This window comes from Psittacula echo (genome assembly GCF_963264785.1).
Source record: "Psittacula echo genome assembly, chromosome: 9".
Taxonomy (NCBI): domain Eukaryota; kingdom Metazoa; phylum Chordata; class Aves; order Psittaciformes; family Psittacidae; genus Psittacula; species Psittacula echo.
This window is the reverse complement of record NC_137745.1, coordinates 15,057,344-15,076,835: the sequence shown is the minus strand read 5'-3', so window position 1 is coordinate 15,076,835 and position 19,492 is coordinate 15,057,344. Positions and strand designations below refer to the sequence as shown.

At 37.4% G+C, this 19,492-nt stretch overlaps 1 protein-coding gene across 1 annotated transcript in view; it reads right to left on the bottom strand.

Annotated features, from left to right (window-relative positions):
* Positions 1 to 19,167, bottom strand: part of ERC2 (ELKS/RAB6-interacting/CAST family member 2) — a gene marked incomplete at its 5' end in the record, with an annotated part of 347,626 nt that extends 328,459 nt beyond the window's left edge. Inside the window, one exon of the mRNA XM_080625511.1 lies at positions 18,517 to 19,167. Within this exon, the coding sequence (XP_080481637.1) occupies positions 18,517 to 19,167 (651 nt within the window). The remainder of the gene's footprint in view (positions 1 to 18,516) is intronic.
* Between the last annotated feature and the right edge of the window lie 325 nt (positions 19,168 to 19,492).

The following is a 19,492-nucleotide window of genomic DNA, read 5'->3' as shown; positions in this document are numbered from 1 at the left end:
GATTGTGACCTGCACAAGTGTGCAGTTACCTAATTTTGTTACTATAAGTGATAACAGAACTGTTGAGCATGACTGTGTGATCTGCTAAAGCCACTGCTGGTTTCTCCTGAACTGCCACCTGTTTGGGTTTTTTTATCTGTTTTACATGAGTTCATGGAAGCATAACTTTTTTTCAGTATAATTTCTTGAAATCTAAAAGAAATTAATAGCTTATTTGAAATAAAGCTTCATCCAAATTTGGTATCACAGGATATCCACTCTCTTCTGAGACAACGCAAAGTTGTAATTTACCCAGTGTTTCACCTACAGAGTGAATCTCTACTTAGAGCAAACATCTAACAGGAAAAAAAAAAAAAAAAAAAAAAAGTGGCTTATTAAAACACCATAGTTAACCATCCTTTAATGCTATGGTCTGCGCTGCTTCTAGGTATCTAACAAACACCTATTGCAAATGTATTGATCTGAAGTTCATTGCTTGCCTCTGCAGGTGACACAAGAATATCCACCTTCCCTATTCTCCTATAAAACTGTAAAAAATGCAAGACACACAAGCAAAGACAAAACCACTTCTCCATCTCAAAAGGAAAATACTTCTTTACTGATTTTGTTTGAGTTTTCTTGCTTCACGTCTATAGCTTAAAGTTTCATAATTTCAGAATAATTTTAGAATAGAAATGTTTGCTGCAAACTGTTCAGAACCTTAAACAATTACACTTCTTAGTATTCAAAACAAAGAAAGGAACATCTCCAGCCATGGTTATTTTCTATATCAGTTATTGTCTTTCAGACTGTTGGTGGGTGTTCACTTTTTGATTGGCTTTTAATTTACCTTGTTGTGGCTTTTCCAGAATTTGCGTCAAAATCTTCTTTCCCCCACCTACAGTTTATAATCTTCAGATTTTAAGTCTTTCCTACCAGAAAAGTGAATCCTGATTTCAGTATTTAAATGATCTGTGTATATCTGAAAATTCATACTATAAGTAGCAAGTTAACAACTGGAGGAGATATCATCTATTTGCTTGTATTCTTTTATTAGAAGAGGTAAATTCAAATCTGACTTGCTCCAGATTATTTGGAAAGGTATGTTCCTCTTTCCTGAATCATAAACGGAGCAACATAAGCCTACTTTGATTAAACAACACCTTGAAATAAGACAAAGAATATCACTTTCAAATCTGAATAGCTTACCAATTTTTATGCTCATTATAATGGCTTAGAAATATTTACAAAGTCCTCCATTATGTTCACATCCATGTGCAAAATAATTGCTTGTTTCAGTTAAACTGATCCTGCAGTACAGCACTCCACTACATGTACCTACTCACAGACTACAGTTATATGCGAAAAGGGGAAGATAAACACCTGGGGAACTAGAAACCTCACCTTTTTTCATGGTTCCTCACATCTAAGCTTTTTATCCTCCCAGATGTGACTTATGCCTGTTACATTCTTTCGCCTGCACAGTGAAACAGAAGATAGCTTTTAATGACCACACTATTCAAAGCATCAATGAATTGGTATTTAAATGCTTGTCAATCTGGGAAAAGCAAGCATGCAGCCACACTTCAGAGAGCAGAATTACTAGCTCAAAACACTGCAGACCTTAAATATAGAATAATATATATATAATTTTATATATATATAAATATATATATAAATATATATAATATATAATATATATAAATATAGAAGTCAAAGAAAATGCAAAGTCACAGCTGAACAGCACAAAAGGGCAGGGTAATATTCAAGGTGTAAATGGTATAAATAAGGAGTTTATACAAATTGACTCATTCTTTGATTGCACATAATCCTTTCAGTAGCCTTTTGGAGCTGAATTAAAAACAAGAACAGCAGCAACCCTTGTTATGTGTTTTCCAGAATTTTCTACCATCTGGTAAAAAAGAATTAAACAATAAAATGAGAGGAAAAGGATACATACTTCATAAAAGATATTTACTAGATTTTTTGCATTAAAAACTTTCTGCACATTTTACAATACCTCATCTGTTAAGATAACTATCAAAAATAGAGGATTACTTTTTTCTAGAAAAAGCCATGAGGAAAATAAGCCATCAAAACTGAAAGAATTAATTTTGTTGTAGACACTATTAAGACAGGTGAAAAAAAATGAAAAAGAAAAGAAGCCACCACCCAAGTATTCCCATGGTAGCAGGGAAAGACTAATCTTAATTGAGCCACTGAAAAAATCCAGCCCTTGAGATTATAGCAAGATAGAATAAAAAAAAATATTTATGGACATGTGAAAATAAATTTTTCTGAGCAAACACCAAAGATGACATTCAGAACTAAAATGCTCTACTGACTTGCCAGAAAGAATGTAACTCAGTAGCAAATTGTGATGTACACCGCAGTCACAAGAGTCTCACTATTCACCGTTTTCTCAAGATGCGAGTATGCAAGTACAGAATACCTAAAGTAATCTAAATATTATTCTCTGTACCCGCTGAGGTCTATCTAACACAAAGACTGCAGCGTAATCCAGATTCTCAAGCATTCTTTCATGAAATTTCTTAAGTGCCAGAGGCAGTCAAGCCTCAGTAGTAGAGATTCAGCAGCAGAATCTGAGCTGCTGCCAGAATTTGAGATCCTACCTGCATTTCCTGCTCTTGGCCACAAAAACCTCTGCCTGCTTTACACCATCACGTGGCTAGATGAGAGCAGAAAATTAACCCAGGTGAAAAAAATTCAAACGTTTTGTCTCTGATGTAGCACACTATTCCTGACATACAACTTTTAATGACAACAACTGGGAAAGACAGCAGGAGAAGAATACATGAGATTGCTGGTTAGCTCAAACATCAAGTGACTTTGCAAGTGCTCTGCGACCCCTCACCAGTCAGGCGGGGTGGTGGGGTTGCTCTTTATGTGCGAAAGCAGCTGCAATGTACTGAGTTCTGTCCAGGGACAGAGGACAAGCGAGTTGAGAGTCTGCGGGTGAGAATTAAGGGGCAGGCTGGCAGGGGCGATACTGTTGTGGGTGTCTGTTACAGGCCACCAGATCAGGGTGAGGAAGTTGATGAGGCCTTCTACAGGCAGCTGAGAGCAGCCTCACAGTCACAGGCCGTGGTCGTCGTGGGGGATTTTAACTTCCCTGATGTTTGCTGGAAGGACTACACAGCAACCCAGCCACAGTCCAGGAGGTTCCTCCAGTGTATGGATGATAACTTCCTCATGCAAATGGTGCATGAGCCAACCAGGAGAGGAGCGCTGCTGGATCTCATCCTCACTAACAAGGAGGGGCTGGTCGAAACAGTAAAGGTTGAGGCCTGCCTTGGTTGCAGCGACCACGAGATGGTGGAATTCAGGATCTTGTGTGGTAGGACCAGTACAATAGCAAGTAGAATTGCAACCCTGGACTTCAGCAGGGCAAACTTTGGCCTTTTCAAGCAATTGCTAGAGGAAATCCCATGGGCAAGGCTGCTTGAAGGTAAAGGGGCCCAAGATAGTTGGCTGGCATTCAAGAATTGCTTATTCCGAGCTCAAGAGCAGAGCATCCCGACACGTAGGAAGTCAAGGAAGAGGGCCAAGAGACCTGCGTGGCTAAATAAGGAACTGCTGGGTATGCTCAAGTGGAAGAGGAGAGTTTACAGGTCATGGAAGGAGGGGCTGGCCACTTGGGAGGAATATAAGGCTGCTGCTAGAGGATGTAGGAAGGCAGCTAGGATGGCTAAGGCCTCCTTAGAATTAAATCTGGCAAGAGGGGTGAAGGACAGCAGAAAGAGCTTTTTCAAATACATAGCTGATAAAACTAACACCAGAGGCAAGGTAGGCCCACTGGTGAATGGGGTGGGTGCCCTGGTGACAGAAGATACAGAGATGGCAGAGTTATTGAATGCCTTCTTTGTCTCTGTCTACTCTGCCGGAGGCAGTCCTGAAGAGCCCTGTACTCCTGAGACCTCAGATGAAGTCAGGTCACTGGAGCAGTTTGCCTTAGTCAATGAGGAATGGGTTAGAGACCAGCTGAGCAATCTGGACATCCATAAATCCATGGGTCCAGATGGGATGCACCCGCAGGTGCTGAGGGAACTGGCGGAAGTCATTGCTAGACCACTCTCCATCATCTTTACCAAGTCTTGGGAAACGGGAGAGGTGCCTGAGGACTGGAGGAAAGCAAATGTCACTCCAGTCTTCAAAAAGGGCAAGAAGGAGGACCCGGGTAACTATAGACCGGTCAGCCTCACCTCCATCCCTGGGAAAGTGATGGAACACCTTATCCTTGATGCCATCTTAAGGCGTGTCAAGAATAAGAGGGTTATGAGGGGCAGTCAACATGGCTTTACCAAGGGGAAGTCATGCTTGACCAACCTCATAGCCTTTTATGAGGAAATAACATGGTGGATGGATGATGGCAGAGCGGTGGATGTGGTCTACCTTGACTTCAGCAAAGCATTTGACAGAGTCTCCCACAGCATCCTCATAGCTAAACTGAGGAAGTGTGGTCTGGATGATCAGGTAGTGAGGTGGACTGCAAACTGGCTGAAGGAGAGAAGCCAGAGAGTTGTAGTCTATGGGGCGGAGTCTAGTTGGAGGCCTGTATCTAGTGGAGTGCCTCAAGGGTCAGTATTGGGACCAGTATTATTTAATATATTCATCAATGATTTAGATGAGGGAATTGAGTGTACTATCAGCAAGTTTGCTGATGACACTAAACTGGGAGGAGTGGCTGACATGCCAGAAGGCTGTGCTGCCATCCAGCGGGACCTGGACAGGCTGGAGAGTTGGGCAGGGAATAACTTGATGAAATATAACAAGGGAAAGTGTAGAGTCCTGCATCTGGGCAGGAACAACCCCAGGTTCCAGTATAGGTTGGGGAACGACCTGTTAGAGAGTAGTGTAGGGGAGAGGGACCTGGGGGTCCTAGTGGATGGCAGGATGACCATGAGCCAACACTGTGCCCTTGTGGCCAAGAAGGACAATGGCATCCTGGGGTGTATTAGAAGGGGGGTGGTTAGTAGGTCGAGAGAGGTTCTCCTCCACCTCTACTCTGCCCTGGTGAGACCGCATCTGGAATATTGTGTCCAGTTCTGGGCCCCTCAGTTCAAGAAGGACAGGGACCTGCTGGAGAGAGTCCAGCACAGGGCAACTAAGATGATTAAGGGAGTGGAGCATCTCCCTTATGAGGAAAGGCTGAGGGAGCTGGGTCTCTATAGTTTGGAGAAGAGGAGACTGAGGGGTGACCTTATTAGTGTATATAAATATATAAAGGGGGAGTGTCACAAGGATGGAGCCAGGCTCTTCTCAGTGGCAAACAATGATAGGACAAGGGGTAATGGGTACAAACTGGAACACAAGAGGTTCCACTTAAACTTGAGAAGAAACTTCTTCTCAGTGAGGGTGACGGAACACTGGAACAGGCTGCCCAGGAAGGTTATGGAGTCTCCTTCTCTGGAGACATTCAAAACCCACCTGGACACATTCCTGTGTAACCTTATCTAGGTGTTCCTGCTCTGGCAGGGGGATTGGACTAGATGATCTTTTGAGGTCCCTTCCAATCTCTAACATACTGTGATACTGTGTGATACTGTGAAGATCCAAAGTCCTGCAGAAGGATGAGATGGCAAAGGTCAAAAGACATTAAGCCACACACATTTGTCAAAGCAGATAAACTTTCAGGTTGGGTATTAAAATAGTGGGGAAACACAGTCACAAGAGACAATAAAATAAATAAAACTTCAGTGAAGCAGTCTCTAAACAAAACTCTAGAGCTGAATCACCCATTCCTAATGCATGTTCAAAAAGTAAAACAATGCCATGAAAAGTATTGAGTAAACCTTCATCAGAACATAAAGATGGAAATTCCACACACAATGGAATATTCAAAAAGGCACAATTACAATGCCCAGTGTCACAAATCTTCAATAACCTAGTACCGCAGGAGGGCTGAAAAACTAACCCTGAAATAAACAATGCCAGCTAGACAAGAACCCCATTCTCCAAAACTAGCAGATATACGCAGCAAACGCAGACAAAGTTGCAGGGAGTTGGGGAAGGAAAAACACAACCACACAGAATGCTAACAGAAGTTGGGACCAATCTGATGTAAGGCAAAGATGCCTTCTTATTTCCAAACTACTTCTCTTAAATGTTTTGTTTTGGTTTTTTATGTTTGTTTCTTGAGTTTGTTTTTTGTTTTAATTAAGATGTGCTAAAAATATCTGTTAATACTAGTAACACAGCACTGTGTAACACAACTTGCCATGAAAAACTTCATAAATATGGGACCAAGTATTTTAATATATTTTAATATATATATATCTAATAAAGAGTAGATTCTACCTCATATTTTTGGAAACAAAATGACTCAACTGAACACATCTGAGATACAAACACCTAGAAAGGTTTTGGAACCATCAGTTTTCACATAGAGTTTGCAAATGCATCAATTTTCTTCTGAGACCACTGTGACATTAAGGGAAAATATATATATATACATATATATAAAATATTCCCAAAGATAACTGTTTTCTTGTAAATTTACAAAATCTTCTGACTTTCCATTCTATACTTCGCTATCGATGGCACCACCTCACACAGTGAAACACTGCTTTCTATAAGATCAGAGTTCCAAAAAGAATGATGCCCTACCTATTTACCATAGAATCTTCATTACTGATGGCTTCAATTCACGTTTTATTGTTCTATCTATTTAAGAAAACAAATGTTTTTCTGAAATACTATTTAGAAATAATTTTTCTTGGACTTTGCCAGACTAGCACTGCTTGTTCATTCTGAAGTCCTGAAGTCAGGATAATGCCATGCATTCAGGTGGAAAAGCCTATCCTGATTATTCCTGTCTAATTGCTCCAATTCTCATTCTGACAGGTTTCCCTGTTCGGGGGATGAACTGCTTGAACAGGATGAAGAACGCCTGGTTCTGCTTTCTTAAGCAATTTTTGTGCTTTCTACCCCAGTTTTCTGCTCCCTTCTTTAACTCCGCTAGGGAATCTCAAGACAAAAGTCTCTCTAATATAAGGAAAGTACTAAATTATTCACATAGTTATGCAATTATGTAGCCTATCCATTTCCGTATTTCAGCCAAACTAAGAACGCATGAGTTATATGTTACAAACAGAATAAACATACTAAAATAATAATAAAAAATGGCAAAAAAAAAAAAAACCCACACTCACATTATCCACAAGAGGTTGACTGCCTTCTAAGCCGTTGCTGTTTCTCAAGGGTTAAAAATTATGCCATATCTCTTTAGTATCAGAAACATTCTAGTAAAACCCATACTTGCATACAACACAATGTCGTTTTGAACGCAAACTCATTAAGAAAAAGTTCAGATTTCCAGAACACTGTAATATCAGTCCAGTGGTATATTGTAATATTCATGGCAATACCAACTATCTCCAGAAATATAAAAGGGCTGTGGGTTCATTTCGGTTTTTTACAATATACATCAAACAAGACAATATAATGTGTACCTAGATGCATTTATGTCAGCAAACTCAGTACAAACCTTTACTTAAAATATATTTCACCTACGTAAAAACTACTCCATGCCCCAGAAAGCTGTGCTGACAAGCACGTACATTTTCAGAATGGCATGGAAAGAAATACAATTTGGTCTGTAGAATAAAGGTCAATTAGGAATTTTGGTTTCCCTAATAAACCAGAGATACAGCTTAGCTTCTATCACTCAGAACAGTACAAACTTATGACATGGAGAAGGAATTTAATATGATGAATGAATGCAAAACTTTCTGAATATCCTAACATATATATATTTTTAATGCATACATACAGGTATAATTGCAAATATATGTTAATAGACCAGTTGGCTTTTATCACAAACCACTGATTTCAAACAGCCATTTTCAAGTTTGGATTGAAACATTTTATTAATGCTTTGTTATAGCAAGACTTAAATAGCAACACACCATTTCACCCTCACCTCCTACTGTATCCAGTAGGAATACCATACCACGACATTTAGGCATTTCTTCACTGAATTAATTTGGAACATTACATTTTATGTATTAGGTACCTGAAGTTAGTATCAAACAGAGGAAACAATTCATATTAACAGGACTATTCCTTCAGACTTCCTATATATAAATTGAAAGAGCTATACAACATCAGTTAACATAATTTAAATCAAAATGCATAGAAAGTATTTAATCCTTAAAGCACAACTCCCTACTTATTTGTGTGGATTTTCTTTCAATTCGAACATGGATTCTGCAGTGAGAATTGTGCCCTGTACAATTAATACTGTAGTCAAACAGAAAACCTGAGTCTGTGCAAAGAGCAGACCTTCATTCAGGTCTTGCTGCTGCTCTGAAGCTGAATCCCAATGTGTATTATGCTTTTTCCCTAGTTTCTGCTAACCTTTGCTTTATCTTCTACAGAAATGTGGTGTGGTAGAGACTTCACACTCTCATTCAATTATAGATGGAACTGGAATAGAGATTACCTTATGAGAACTCAGTGTTCTCTGAAACTCTAACACTGAAATATTTACATTTATTTGCCTCAGGAATTTACTTTTGGCCAAAACATCATTTATTCCTTCCTCTTCAGGATTTGAAGGGCACTTCGCATGAAATCTATTGCCTTCGTTTCACATGTGTTTTCTGAGCTTTGTATATCATCTTCAAGCATCAAGAGCAAGACCAGTAACTAAATTGTGGCAGATGCTTAAGGAAATTCAAAAAGCAAGTACTATTTCCCCATCCCACAGGCCAAATATTCTAAAATTACTAAATTCACGAGCTATTTGCTCCTGCTACTTGCAATCCAATTTAAACCAAAGTTATCCTCTAAAAAAAAATACCAAGGGCTCCTGAATGCTAGTTTCTTTGCTAACTCAACAGGCATGTATTCTAGCAATAAATTCAAACAGCAAATCATATCTTTCAATATGACAGCTTTTACAACTGGCTCTCTGGCACCAGGGAGATACACAGTTCTATAGTTGGGAATGACAAGACACCTTTAACAGAAGAAACAACAGGTAAAGCCAGAACCTGATCCTATGTGATATTAACAAACTAACTCCTAGACATGCAAAAATTCAGAAGAAATCCGAATCAGCGACCAAAAGGTTAAGTCACCATCATAATATTTCCCTCACCCCGAAACAACAATCTGAAATGCATCTTAAGAACTCAGAAACATAGCAGCATAGAGAAAGGTTAGGAAGCGTCACACAAGTTCATCTTCAAATTATACACGTGTAAAATAAAGAACAGAATGCTTTGCAGAGCAGCTAAGAGTTGTGTTTTTCATTAATAGCCTAGAGGACAGAGTTGCCTACTGCAGGCTAGTAGAATATGGCATTATCAACCACCTGATGGATAAATTGGGGACAGCTCTTATAAAATTCAAGAGGAAAAGACCAAAATGAAGGAAAATGTCTGAAATAGTAAGGACTAAAAATGTATAATGAGAAAGGAATGATTTTTTCTTTCTAGTACTCTTTTTTCCCCAGCATTTCCTACTATTTCTCTCCCCCACTTCAGATAATGGAAAAATCTGAAGAGTCATTTCCAGCAGTTTTTTCAGTTTAACTATAAGGCCTCGAGGTTTAAAGGCAGGAAAGAAACCAGTTTACAGAAGCTAATAGAGGAATGAATAAATAAATAAATAAACAAACCAAACAAACCATCTGCAGGCTCCATCACAATCACGAGTAAAGAAACTTGCCAAGGATACAGTTTTATGTATTATGTATGATATCTGTAAGAAACCCTATTATCCATGAGAATAAATGTTAACTTCAGGAGACTTTATTTATGCTTTGTAAGCCTTGCTTTCAAAATAAGTTCCTGTGTTATCAAGTAGTTTACTATGTGATGTATCTAACAGCTCCAATTCTAACAAAACTCAAACTTTTTTATATACAATACTATCACCTCTCTCCCCACCTACTTTATGTTAATGACAGCATAAAGTACCCTGCTAGAATGCCTGCTCTGGACTGATCCCTAATTTAAGGCAGCAGGAAGCAAAAAGCAGAGGCTGCCACACTTCAGGTGTGGCTTACCAGTACATACTGAAGGAATACTTTCAAGTAGTGCTACAAGCCTAAAGAAAGGATAACTTAAAATGTAATTTTATCCCAACTTATTTCCTCCTAGATCTACATTTTTATAACTGATCACCTCCAAGATCCTGACAGAATCCTGGCTTCTGTACAAAGGGTTTCACCCACACAGCAACAAAACAATCCCTGTTGAACAACAGAACTGTGCTTCAAAGCACATCAGAATGGGCACTGTAGAAGGCAGTATCCATCTGAAGTTGGAAGTGACATTTAACAGACAGGATGAAATTACTAAATTCAGCTAAAGTATCAAGTAATAAACCTAGAGCCTTTCACAAAACTCTACATGCAATACTTAAGTTTTATGCAGCAGATGATAACCACCATCACAGGGCAAAAAACCCACAAGAAACAAAAGCAGCAGCACTTTTTCCACTACCTCAGGGAAATACCATAAAATTTCAGCTAAGGATATGAATATGTTCAAAGCTGATGAGCACAATTCTGAGTCACAGAGCATTATACAGTTCCAAACACCCTTTATTGGAAAGTTGTTTCAGCTACAGAGTCAATCCATCTTTCCTTAAAACATGACTGGTCTTGTTATGCTTCTTTATAAAGAACACTCACTGACACTCATTATTCGACACTCATTCTAAGACTTGAAGATACAACAAAAATTTTTTTTTGTTAATGCTACCACTTCAGTAATTCTCAATTGTGCCAGTGACAACAGCCTGCACTTAAAAAAATAAAAAACCCCACACCAAAAAAGAGCACCAAAAGAAGGTGCCCCAACTGACTGTAGTAGGTATTTTGCTCATATTCTTTTAAGTTTAAAAGTTTAAATCAGTTTCTCCACAGCTTTCAATTTCCAACATGATGAATAAAGGACTTTTTTTTTTTTTTTTAAATACAATAATAGTACTGCTTCAGCTGACAGTTATACACAGCACGTCGTAGAGGCTACAATTCAGCTCCTGGTTTTGCAAGTACTGGGGTGAACAGTAAAAAAAAAAAAACAACATTAAAAAAAGCAATGTTTTCTTTCCTCAGATTTTTTTATATCTCAAAAACACACAAAAAAATAACTATTATTACCCTTTACAAATGACTATTAACACGTGATATAATTTCCATACAGCTTAAACTATTAGTTTCTACTATATAATGTATAAATATGTATCATCTAAACCAGAACACCACCAAAATGCTTCAGCCAAGACTAAACAAGTACTTGTGCACTTACAGGGACACATTCGCCTTATTCTTCTTCTAGCTCAGTACTTACCAAGCTTTTTCACATTTGAAATCCCATGGTGTGTAAAACAAAATAAAAATAAAAATAAAAATTACAATTAAAAACCAGTTAAAAGTAACTACATTCCCTTTTCACCCTTAATCACTTTTGGGTTATTGCTTCCTCAAAATTTTTTTGGATATCTACAGTATAATGGCCACCTCCTTATCTCTTTCCACTCCCCACCACAGAGCTAGCAGCCTTCCCTGATCATCAGTAACAGCAGCACAAATGCCACGACACACCCTTCAACACAGCTTGCTTATTCTGCTTCACACCACCTATATACTGTCATTCCCCAGCAGAAGAGTCCTGCTATTTTAACCTTTTAAACTTAGAAAAAAGAAATACTGATGTACTTTTACTTCATTATACTTTCATATTCAGATATTGAAGTTTTGCTCTAGGATGAATGTTTAATCTCATCCACACATTCAAATGCTTAAGCATTTTGTTTCATTTAAAAAGAAAGAAGAAATATTTTGCACTTACCTAAATTGTCATCAATGTACATGAATTTAAACAAAGAAAACAGTGAAAACATCCAAAATAAAGTTAAAAAGCAACAAGTACACATGCAGGTTTTAAGACATATAAGAAATATTAAAAAAAGCTGAAGAAAGCAAAAAAAGCAACAGTACAGTGAAAAACAGAAAATAAGGTGAATGACTGCACTGAACCTACTGGCATTAAAATACCTTTGAAAGAGACTTTCACTGGTCATAAACACTATAGTATAAATTTGAGTTCAAAGTATTTAATTTGATTATGTTTTCATGAAAAAAAGACATTTATTAAAAATTATCAGCTAATACTTTTGTTATTATTTTATTAACATGGTAATATACCTCAGGAAGCATAGTAAAACATGAACAGATCATTTCCATTTCTTAGGTTACCAGCTTTACGTTTTGTATGTAACCTTGTACTTCACAAATATTCACAATAAGCTTCAAAATTTGTGGTGTTGCACAGATTTACACAGAAACAACGAGACACACTGAAAGGTATTTATAGTCCCAAAACCTCCTCAGACCACCTATTTAGGAATAAGGCTGGGGAGGAGGTGGACCCACCTTACCAACCAGTATACACCAAAGATATATACTTTGATACACATTAAGGAAGAAAATAGTTATCTGGGAACTCAAACTGAAGATCCAATTGCTGGCAACTACCTGCATATTCCACTAGGATCAACCTTTCAGAATTTCAACAGGCATAAAGAAAGTATCTCAAAAAAAGATTAATCATAGTCTCAGCAGTAGACAGAGTGAGGAAGTAATAGATCTTTAACTTTCTTTGACTTGCATTTAGAGCATGCCAGCAGGGTCTAAGCAATGGCCTGTCCAGTTTGGAAGCATGCAGGGTTGATCTCAGCCAGCGAGACCATTAGGGAAAGTTAAGAAGTGGCCAGCTTCTCTAAACATCTATATATTAACCTATGTTAATACATAATGATTTTCAACTATATAGTTTTGCAGCTACATATAAATAATATATTTTTTTTAATTATTTTTTAAGTCCACTGAGTAGTTCCCAGATAAACCAGGAAAGTTACAGCAAATTAAGTTATAGCCCTTACGAATTCTTTTACAGGGAGAAAGATAACTAAAAGTGTTTTGCATGATGCATCAGAAAGCAAAATAAGTATATGGTATGCTTGGTTTGGGATTATTGGAGTTTTTTTTCCCTCCAGTTTTCAAAAATGTATACATCAGCCTGATCAAGATTTTACTAGGAATATGGTTTAATTAATACAAAGAAGGAAAAAGTTCACAGTACTTTTTTCATTTGCTCTTCTACTTGTCATAAATCAAAGTAAAAATCAAGAGCATGTGAAATAAAATTGAGTAGCTACTCAGTTCTGAATTCATGAATACCTATACCCTTTATCTACTGATGATTTTATTAGCTCTATTCTGTTAATTGAAGCATCTATGAGTTATTCATATTGCTATAGATATATTAAAAAAAAAAAATCAGGAAATAATTCTGTATTCAGAACTATAAGCCTCTCAGAGGAATCATTCACTACCATTTCTATCCTTTCTCTTCATCTCATTAATCAGAAACAACCTCCTGCAATATCAAGACAGGAAAGAAACTTCAAAAGAAGATCAAAATTTATAATGTTTTCAAAGCACACATTAAACAATTTAAAATTAGGTGGGTTCCTGTAATAAAAAAAAAAAAAAAAAAAGATCAAGCTCACCATTTATTTCCAACAACATAACTATGTCATGAATGAAAGAACCACTGTTCATTGCACACAGCCATTCATTTCGTATTAATTATGTAGTATTACATAATGACATTTATAACAGAAAAAAGGCATCATTTTGTGCAACTGAATTTACAGTTTATTTTATAAGTGTCACAGTAAATCTAATTATGACATTGTAATCTCATAAAAGCAGCATGTCAACTGATAAACATTAATATGTTGTCTTAGAACCACCTACTCCAAATGGATAATCTAATTGTCCCTCGGTTTTTAACAGACAGGTAACAATTCTGGGAATGAATACTTCTGAATAATTCCCTGAGTCCTCCCAGTTCTTTCCATCTCGTAGTCCTTTGCTCTCTATTGAAAACCTCTACATTTACTCTTCTATATTACACATTGAAGCAAAATTAGAGAGGATAACTATGTGGGAACAAAATACAAAATCTGAGATGTTGCAAGTTGATGATTCCAAGATGAAGAACCACTTTGTAGTTTAAAAACATTCAGAGTCCTTCTGCCCCTATATATATAATCAATCCATATATAGAACACTACTAACCATGCTGTGAGAAAATATGTCACAAAGAGTATGTAGAAGGAAAAGACAACTAACTTTGGCCTGTAATATCAAATAACAGATGCTCAAAGCATATATTTTAAAAAGAAAAATAACCTTCAAAAGATGTCCAAGTTATGTTTACCGTTACAAGCTTACTGTCACAAGTTTACTGTCCATAAACTTCATGGGTCTCTTTTTGCTTTCAAAAGGTTTAATTGTATGACTTTTCTGTTGAAATACATCCTACTTTATCAGACTATTTCTTCAATTTGCCAAATCTGATTTAATTTTTCATTGTGTTTTCCAGAACATTTTAACCCTTCCTTGCTTGATACTACCTGGGTGCATAACACACATCCATCATTCAGAACACTGATGAAAGCCTCAAACACATGACTGATCCCTACCAGCTCATACTAGAAATCATTCCAATTTCACTGTGAATCACTGATAATTACACTTCACTTTAACACAGTCTTCCAATCAGGCATTCAGACAACAGCAATTTCATCTCATATGCTTCCCACCAGGTTGCTAATGAAAATCTGAGACAACAAAAAAAGTTTTCCTAATGTAAAAATGTAACTGTTTCTCTTATGCATAAAGCCTGTTTGAAGACAGACTTGCTTGACATTATTCTTATCAAATCCATATTGAGTGTTAGTTTTATTTTTCCTCATACATCCCTTATATTTTAGAGTCAAGGATCTTTTAAAAATACAAATAGTTCTTACAGCTTACAAATAACTTTGATAGTTCTCAATATTTTTCCAGAAACCACAATAAAAATATCAAACTTATAATTTGCTTATTTCTCTCTTCCCTCCTCCCCCCCACAGTCTCCTGTACGTTGGGAGTTCCCAAAGTTGGCTATAAGACTATTTCATCATGTACAGGCAATCTGAAAGCAGTTTTAAGTGTTTAAGTAAGAAAAATCTCCATTTAAGAAAGGACATTTCATAAATCAGTAATCTTCAGGCACACAGAGATAAAGCTATCAATCTTCAGTGTAGACGTAATAGATCCTACCCCTATTTTTACCTTTAAAATTACAGCTTTTTGATAATTATAATTGGAATTAGCTGTTTGAAAGAGTAAGACTAACAAACTAGCTGACAAACCAGCTTGGACTTCCAAAGCCATTCTTTCACAAAGGCTCTCTCCAAATGCTCACAAGAAAACTAAGCAGCAATTAGGTAAGAGGAATGGTCCTTTCATGCATAAACATTTGATTCCAAGAGAGGAAACCGTAGAAACACATGGTCAAGTCAGAAAACCAACAGAAGAACCCCTGTGGAGTTTTGCTGGAACCTCTGGATAGGTTCCCTTCTGTCTTGAAATATCCTAAGCAACCCAGAGAACAGGGTGAACAGTAAGATGATTGATTTTCCTCATGATTTTAGGTAACTCAGGGCAGTAAAGATGAGAGCCAAAAGCAAATAAGGATTTTATAAGGCAAGCAAGGGCTAGCAGATAAAATTCAAGGGAGATTATGTGAAGTTATGGACAAGTGAATATAACCCTACCTTCATATATAACAAGCTGGGATCTAAACTGATTATAAGCACTGGTGAGATTCTTCAGATATGATAAACATTTACATTAAAATATTAGCTCAGTACTCAGTAGCAGTAAAGAAAAAGTAAATCCAAAGCTAAAAAGAACAACTTGAGTGTTGGGAATTGCTGGGAGAGACTAAAAGGCAAACACTGTAACACCAATGCATAACCCATTTTACAGCCGTATTACAAAAAACATGAACTGTTTTGGTCTCCTCATCTCAAAAAAAAAAAAAAAAAGTGATATATCTGAGAAAGACTTAGAAAAGAATCAAAAGAACGTCAGTTTCATGAAAGGAACTATCACACATGCTGAAATTCTCCTGCCTGGAAAATAGTTGACGGAGGGATGTGATGATGGTGTTTAACAAAATTACAGGTGGCACCAAGTCCAGCACCAAACATTAATTCTTCAATGTTTCTTCCAGTACAAGGAACAGGAAACCCTAGCAAAAGCCAACAAAGCCTAGTGAAAACCAAATGAAAAGCAGTGGTTCTTCACATGACAGGATAAGCTGTGGGATTCACTACTATACGAGGTTGTGGTCACTAGAATTTCATACAGGTCCAAAATCAGCTGGGTTAATTCAAAGAAAAGTCCACTGAGAGTTATTAAGCAGACAGAAATATAGCTGAATCATAAAGGATCAGTGGAGATATTACTGTATACTAGGTTTATTCTGTGAACTTTTGGATATTGTTAGCAGTTGAATACTGGGCTACCCAATATTTATATTAACTTACTATGCAGTAAGGATTCATGCTAAATAAACAGGTAAGTTAAAATACGTTCTTTTTGTCTTCTGTTAGATTCACACTTCCCAGAATATAAGAGCACTTATTAAAAATAAAAAGATACAATATTCTATTAAATGAATGAATGAATAGGAGGACACAGCAGTTACTCATTTACTTTCCCCTCAAGATGAGAAAATTGCTTTGATGAAGAAAAACACACACACACAAACCAGACACATAACTAATTTGGCAGGTGACAAAGTCTCTTAAGTACCCAGTTCCGATTCCAAATGCTAACACAAGACTCTGATGTGCCATTTCTGTAAGAAACGTTAGCAAAAATCAGTGTATATTAGAATATTCCTCCTGCTACTGCTATTCTTACTAACCATTAAGCTTTTGAATGGCAGAACCTTCATTAGACTGTTTCTGATGGTACTGGTTCTGACAATAGGTGCATCCTAGTGCACCTACTCTAAATAAATATTAAGTATTATTGCTGTTAGTCTCAATACACAAGTTATACAAGAAAATTATAAATCATTTCACTTCACTGAATTCTGGATCAAGAGACAGTTTCCCACTTAAGTAACTGATGTAAGGCTTGTTAGTCCCATAGCTATGTAGGTTCATCTGATGCCTAGGAGGTGGGAAGTTTGGTGAGAAGCACTGATGATCACAAACTCAGAAGTAAACTAAAAATTCCAGTTGTTGCTGCCTGCCAGCAAAGAAGTTTAGATTGGGAATCTGGAAGTGAGAGAAACACAGGATTGTGTTTTTGTCTGGGGGAAGTTAACAGATGGTCTAAAAGGAGCAGCTTTAAAATACGACCAGCAGCCAAAAAGTGTGTGGAAACAGCAATACAAGGGGTTTTTTTTTTCATCTATTCTGTACCACTGTTTTGTATAGCTTTGTGTAATAGCATAGTCTCAAAGCTTGACCTTATAGCCTTATTCATCCAGATTACAATACTCTAATATTTTAATAACTTAGTGAAAAGACTGTTACATTGTAAATAAAAGTATCTGAAATTCATATTTATGAGATGCTCTTTTCTAAGACACAGGTCTCAAACACTGCTGAAAACACAACTTCCACTTCATTCTGTATCATAGAATTACAGAAGGTTGCATACAGGGGTTTAGTATCGCATCTCCTTGTCCTGGTTTAGCAGTAGCAGTCATTTTTAATCCTTCTTAGTAGCTGGTGTAGCACTGTGGTTTTGACTTTTGGCCTGGGAACAGAGCTGGTAACACTGATGTTTGGTCTGACCAAGGACTTTGTGATTCTCATGCTCTGCCAGGGAGGAGGGGAAGCCAGAAGGAAGCAGGCACAGGACACCTGACCCAAACTAGCCAAAGAGGTATTCCATACCACAGCACATCACGCCCGGGATGTAACTGGGAGTTACCTGGAAGGGCTAGATCACTACTGGGTAGGGGCGAGTTACCAGTCAGCAGGTGGTGAGGTGTTGTATTCTCTTCCCTTGTTATTTCCTTTATCATTATTATTATTGGTGGTAGCAGTAGTGATTTGTGTTATACCCTAGTTACTAAACTGTTCTTAACTCAACCTGTGGAAGTTACATTCTTTCAATTCTCCTTCCCATCTCTCTGGGAGCGCGGGGAGGGAAAGAATGGGGGGAGAGATTGCGTGGCTGATTTATGGCTGACTGGGTTTAAACCACGACACTTCTTTTAACTTTAGAAGAGAGCTAAGTCCCTATACAGCTCATACAAAATATGCCTCTGGATGTTTGTTTATGCTCTTGCAGAGGTGGCTCATTTATCTCTCCAGGAAAGGTTGCTAGGTATAGTAAGACTGTTGCTGGAAAAAAAAAAATAAAAGCACTAGACAGTCTCAAAAATAAGAAAAAGGGTAGTGACAAATAAATATTCTCTTTAGCCACGTGAAAGAAGGTTGCATGAAGGAAATTATAACCCCATTTGATTCTTACTAATGTGCTTTCTTACTGTTTAGCAGTCAGAGGCAGATAGACAAAGACATACAATTCTTGCTGTAAATGAAACTTGTTCCAGCACACAATACAGTACCATAAGCAAAACATGAAGTACTTCACTTTAAATCAACAGGAAAACTTGCAGACTTACTTACCTGATTTTCTTCATGGGAAACTCTCATTTGTTCTTTAAGAACTGACATTCTGGCTGCTTCTTCTTTCCTCAGTACTCTTTCTTTCTTCAGCTCAGGACTCCAGAAAGTTTTGATGCTATTCATGGAGGATCCCAGCTTGCTGTCCTTAATGTCTAGTTCTTTTCTGAGAAGATCATTCTCCCTCTGTAGTTCCTTAAGCTGAGCCTGCAAGTCTAACATGGTACTATCCCTAACCTGTCTCAGCATAGAAGGAACCTGATGGTGGTGATGGTGTGAAGATGTCGTCAGACCTCCATGCTGATCGGTATAAGAAAGGACATCAGTGTGCGAAAGTCCAGCTGAAGCAATATTAGGACTGCTCCCCATAGCTGTGACTCGACCACCATACATAGCTCGATTTGTAGCCCTTCCAAGAGTCATTGTGCCCTTTGGGAAAGTAGTAGAAGCTACACCTTCATGGTCACTCAGATACATTGGTCCAGATGTTGCATAGGCTGCATTAAGGGACTGGATGTTCTCCATTGATAACGTCTTACCTGTTCCTCCTCCGCTACTTGTTCGCCTATGGCCCAGGCGAGGGGATCTTGGCAAACGAGGAGACCTGGAGGGACTTCCTTCTAAGTTGCTGATTGTTCTTGCACTTCCATACATTTTTCTTCTACTTTGAGGTACTATTTAGTAAGAAATTAGTAACACTAAAGTTGAATATTAAATTTATAATTCCAGCTAGAAATGTTGGCAGTTTCACTGCATTCTTCCAGTAGACAAAAATCTGTTGTTCCTCCGAAGTCAGAGACCTGAAAGGAGATATTATGAAGTTAAGTATTTGCATCTTGTAAACTTATTTTCCAAGTAATCAGCATATATCAGAAAATAAAGTAACCCACTTCCTAAAATAACTACTTTAGAAATAATGTTTAGTATACATTTTGTATTTAGGATGACTAGTTAAAAATGCATCTCAAGCTAACTTTAT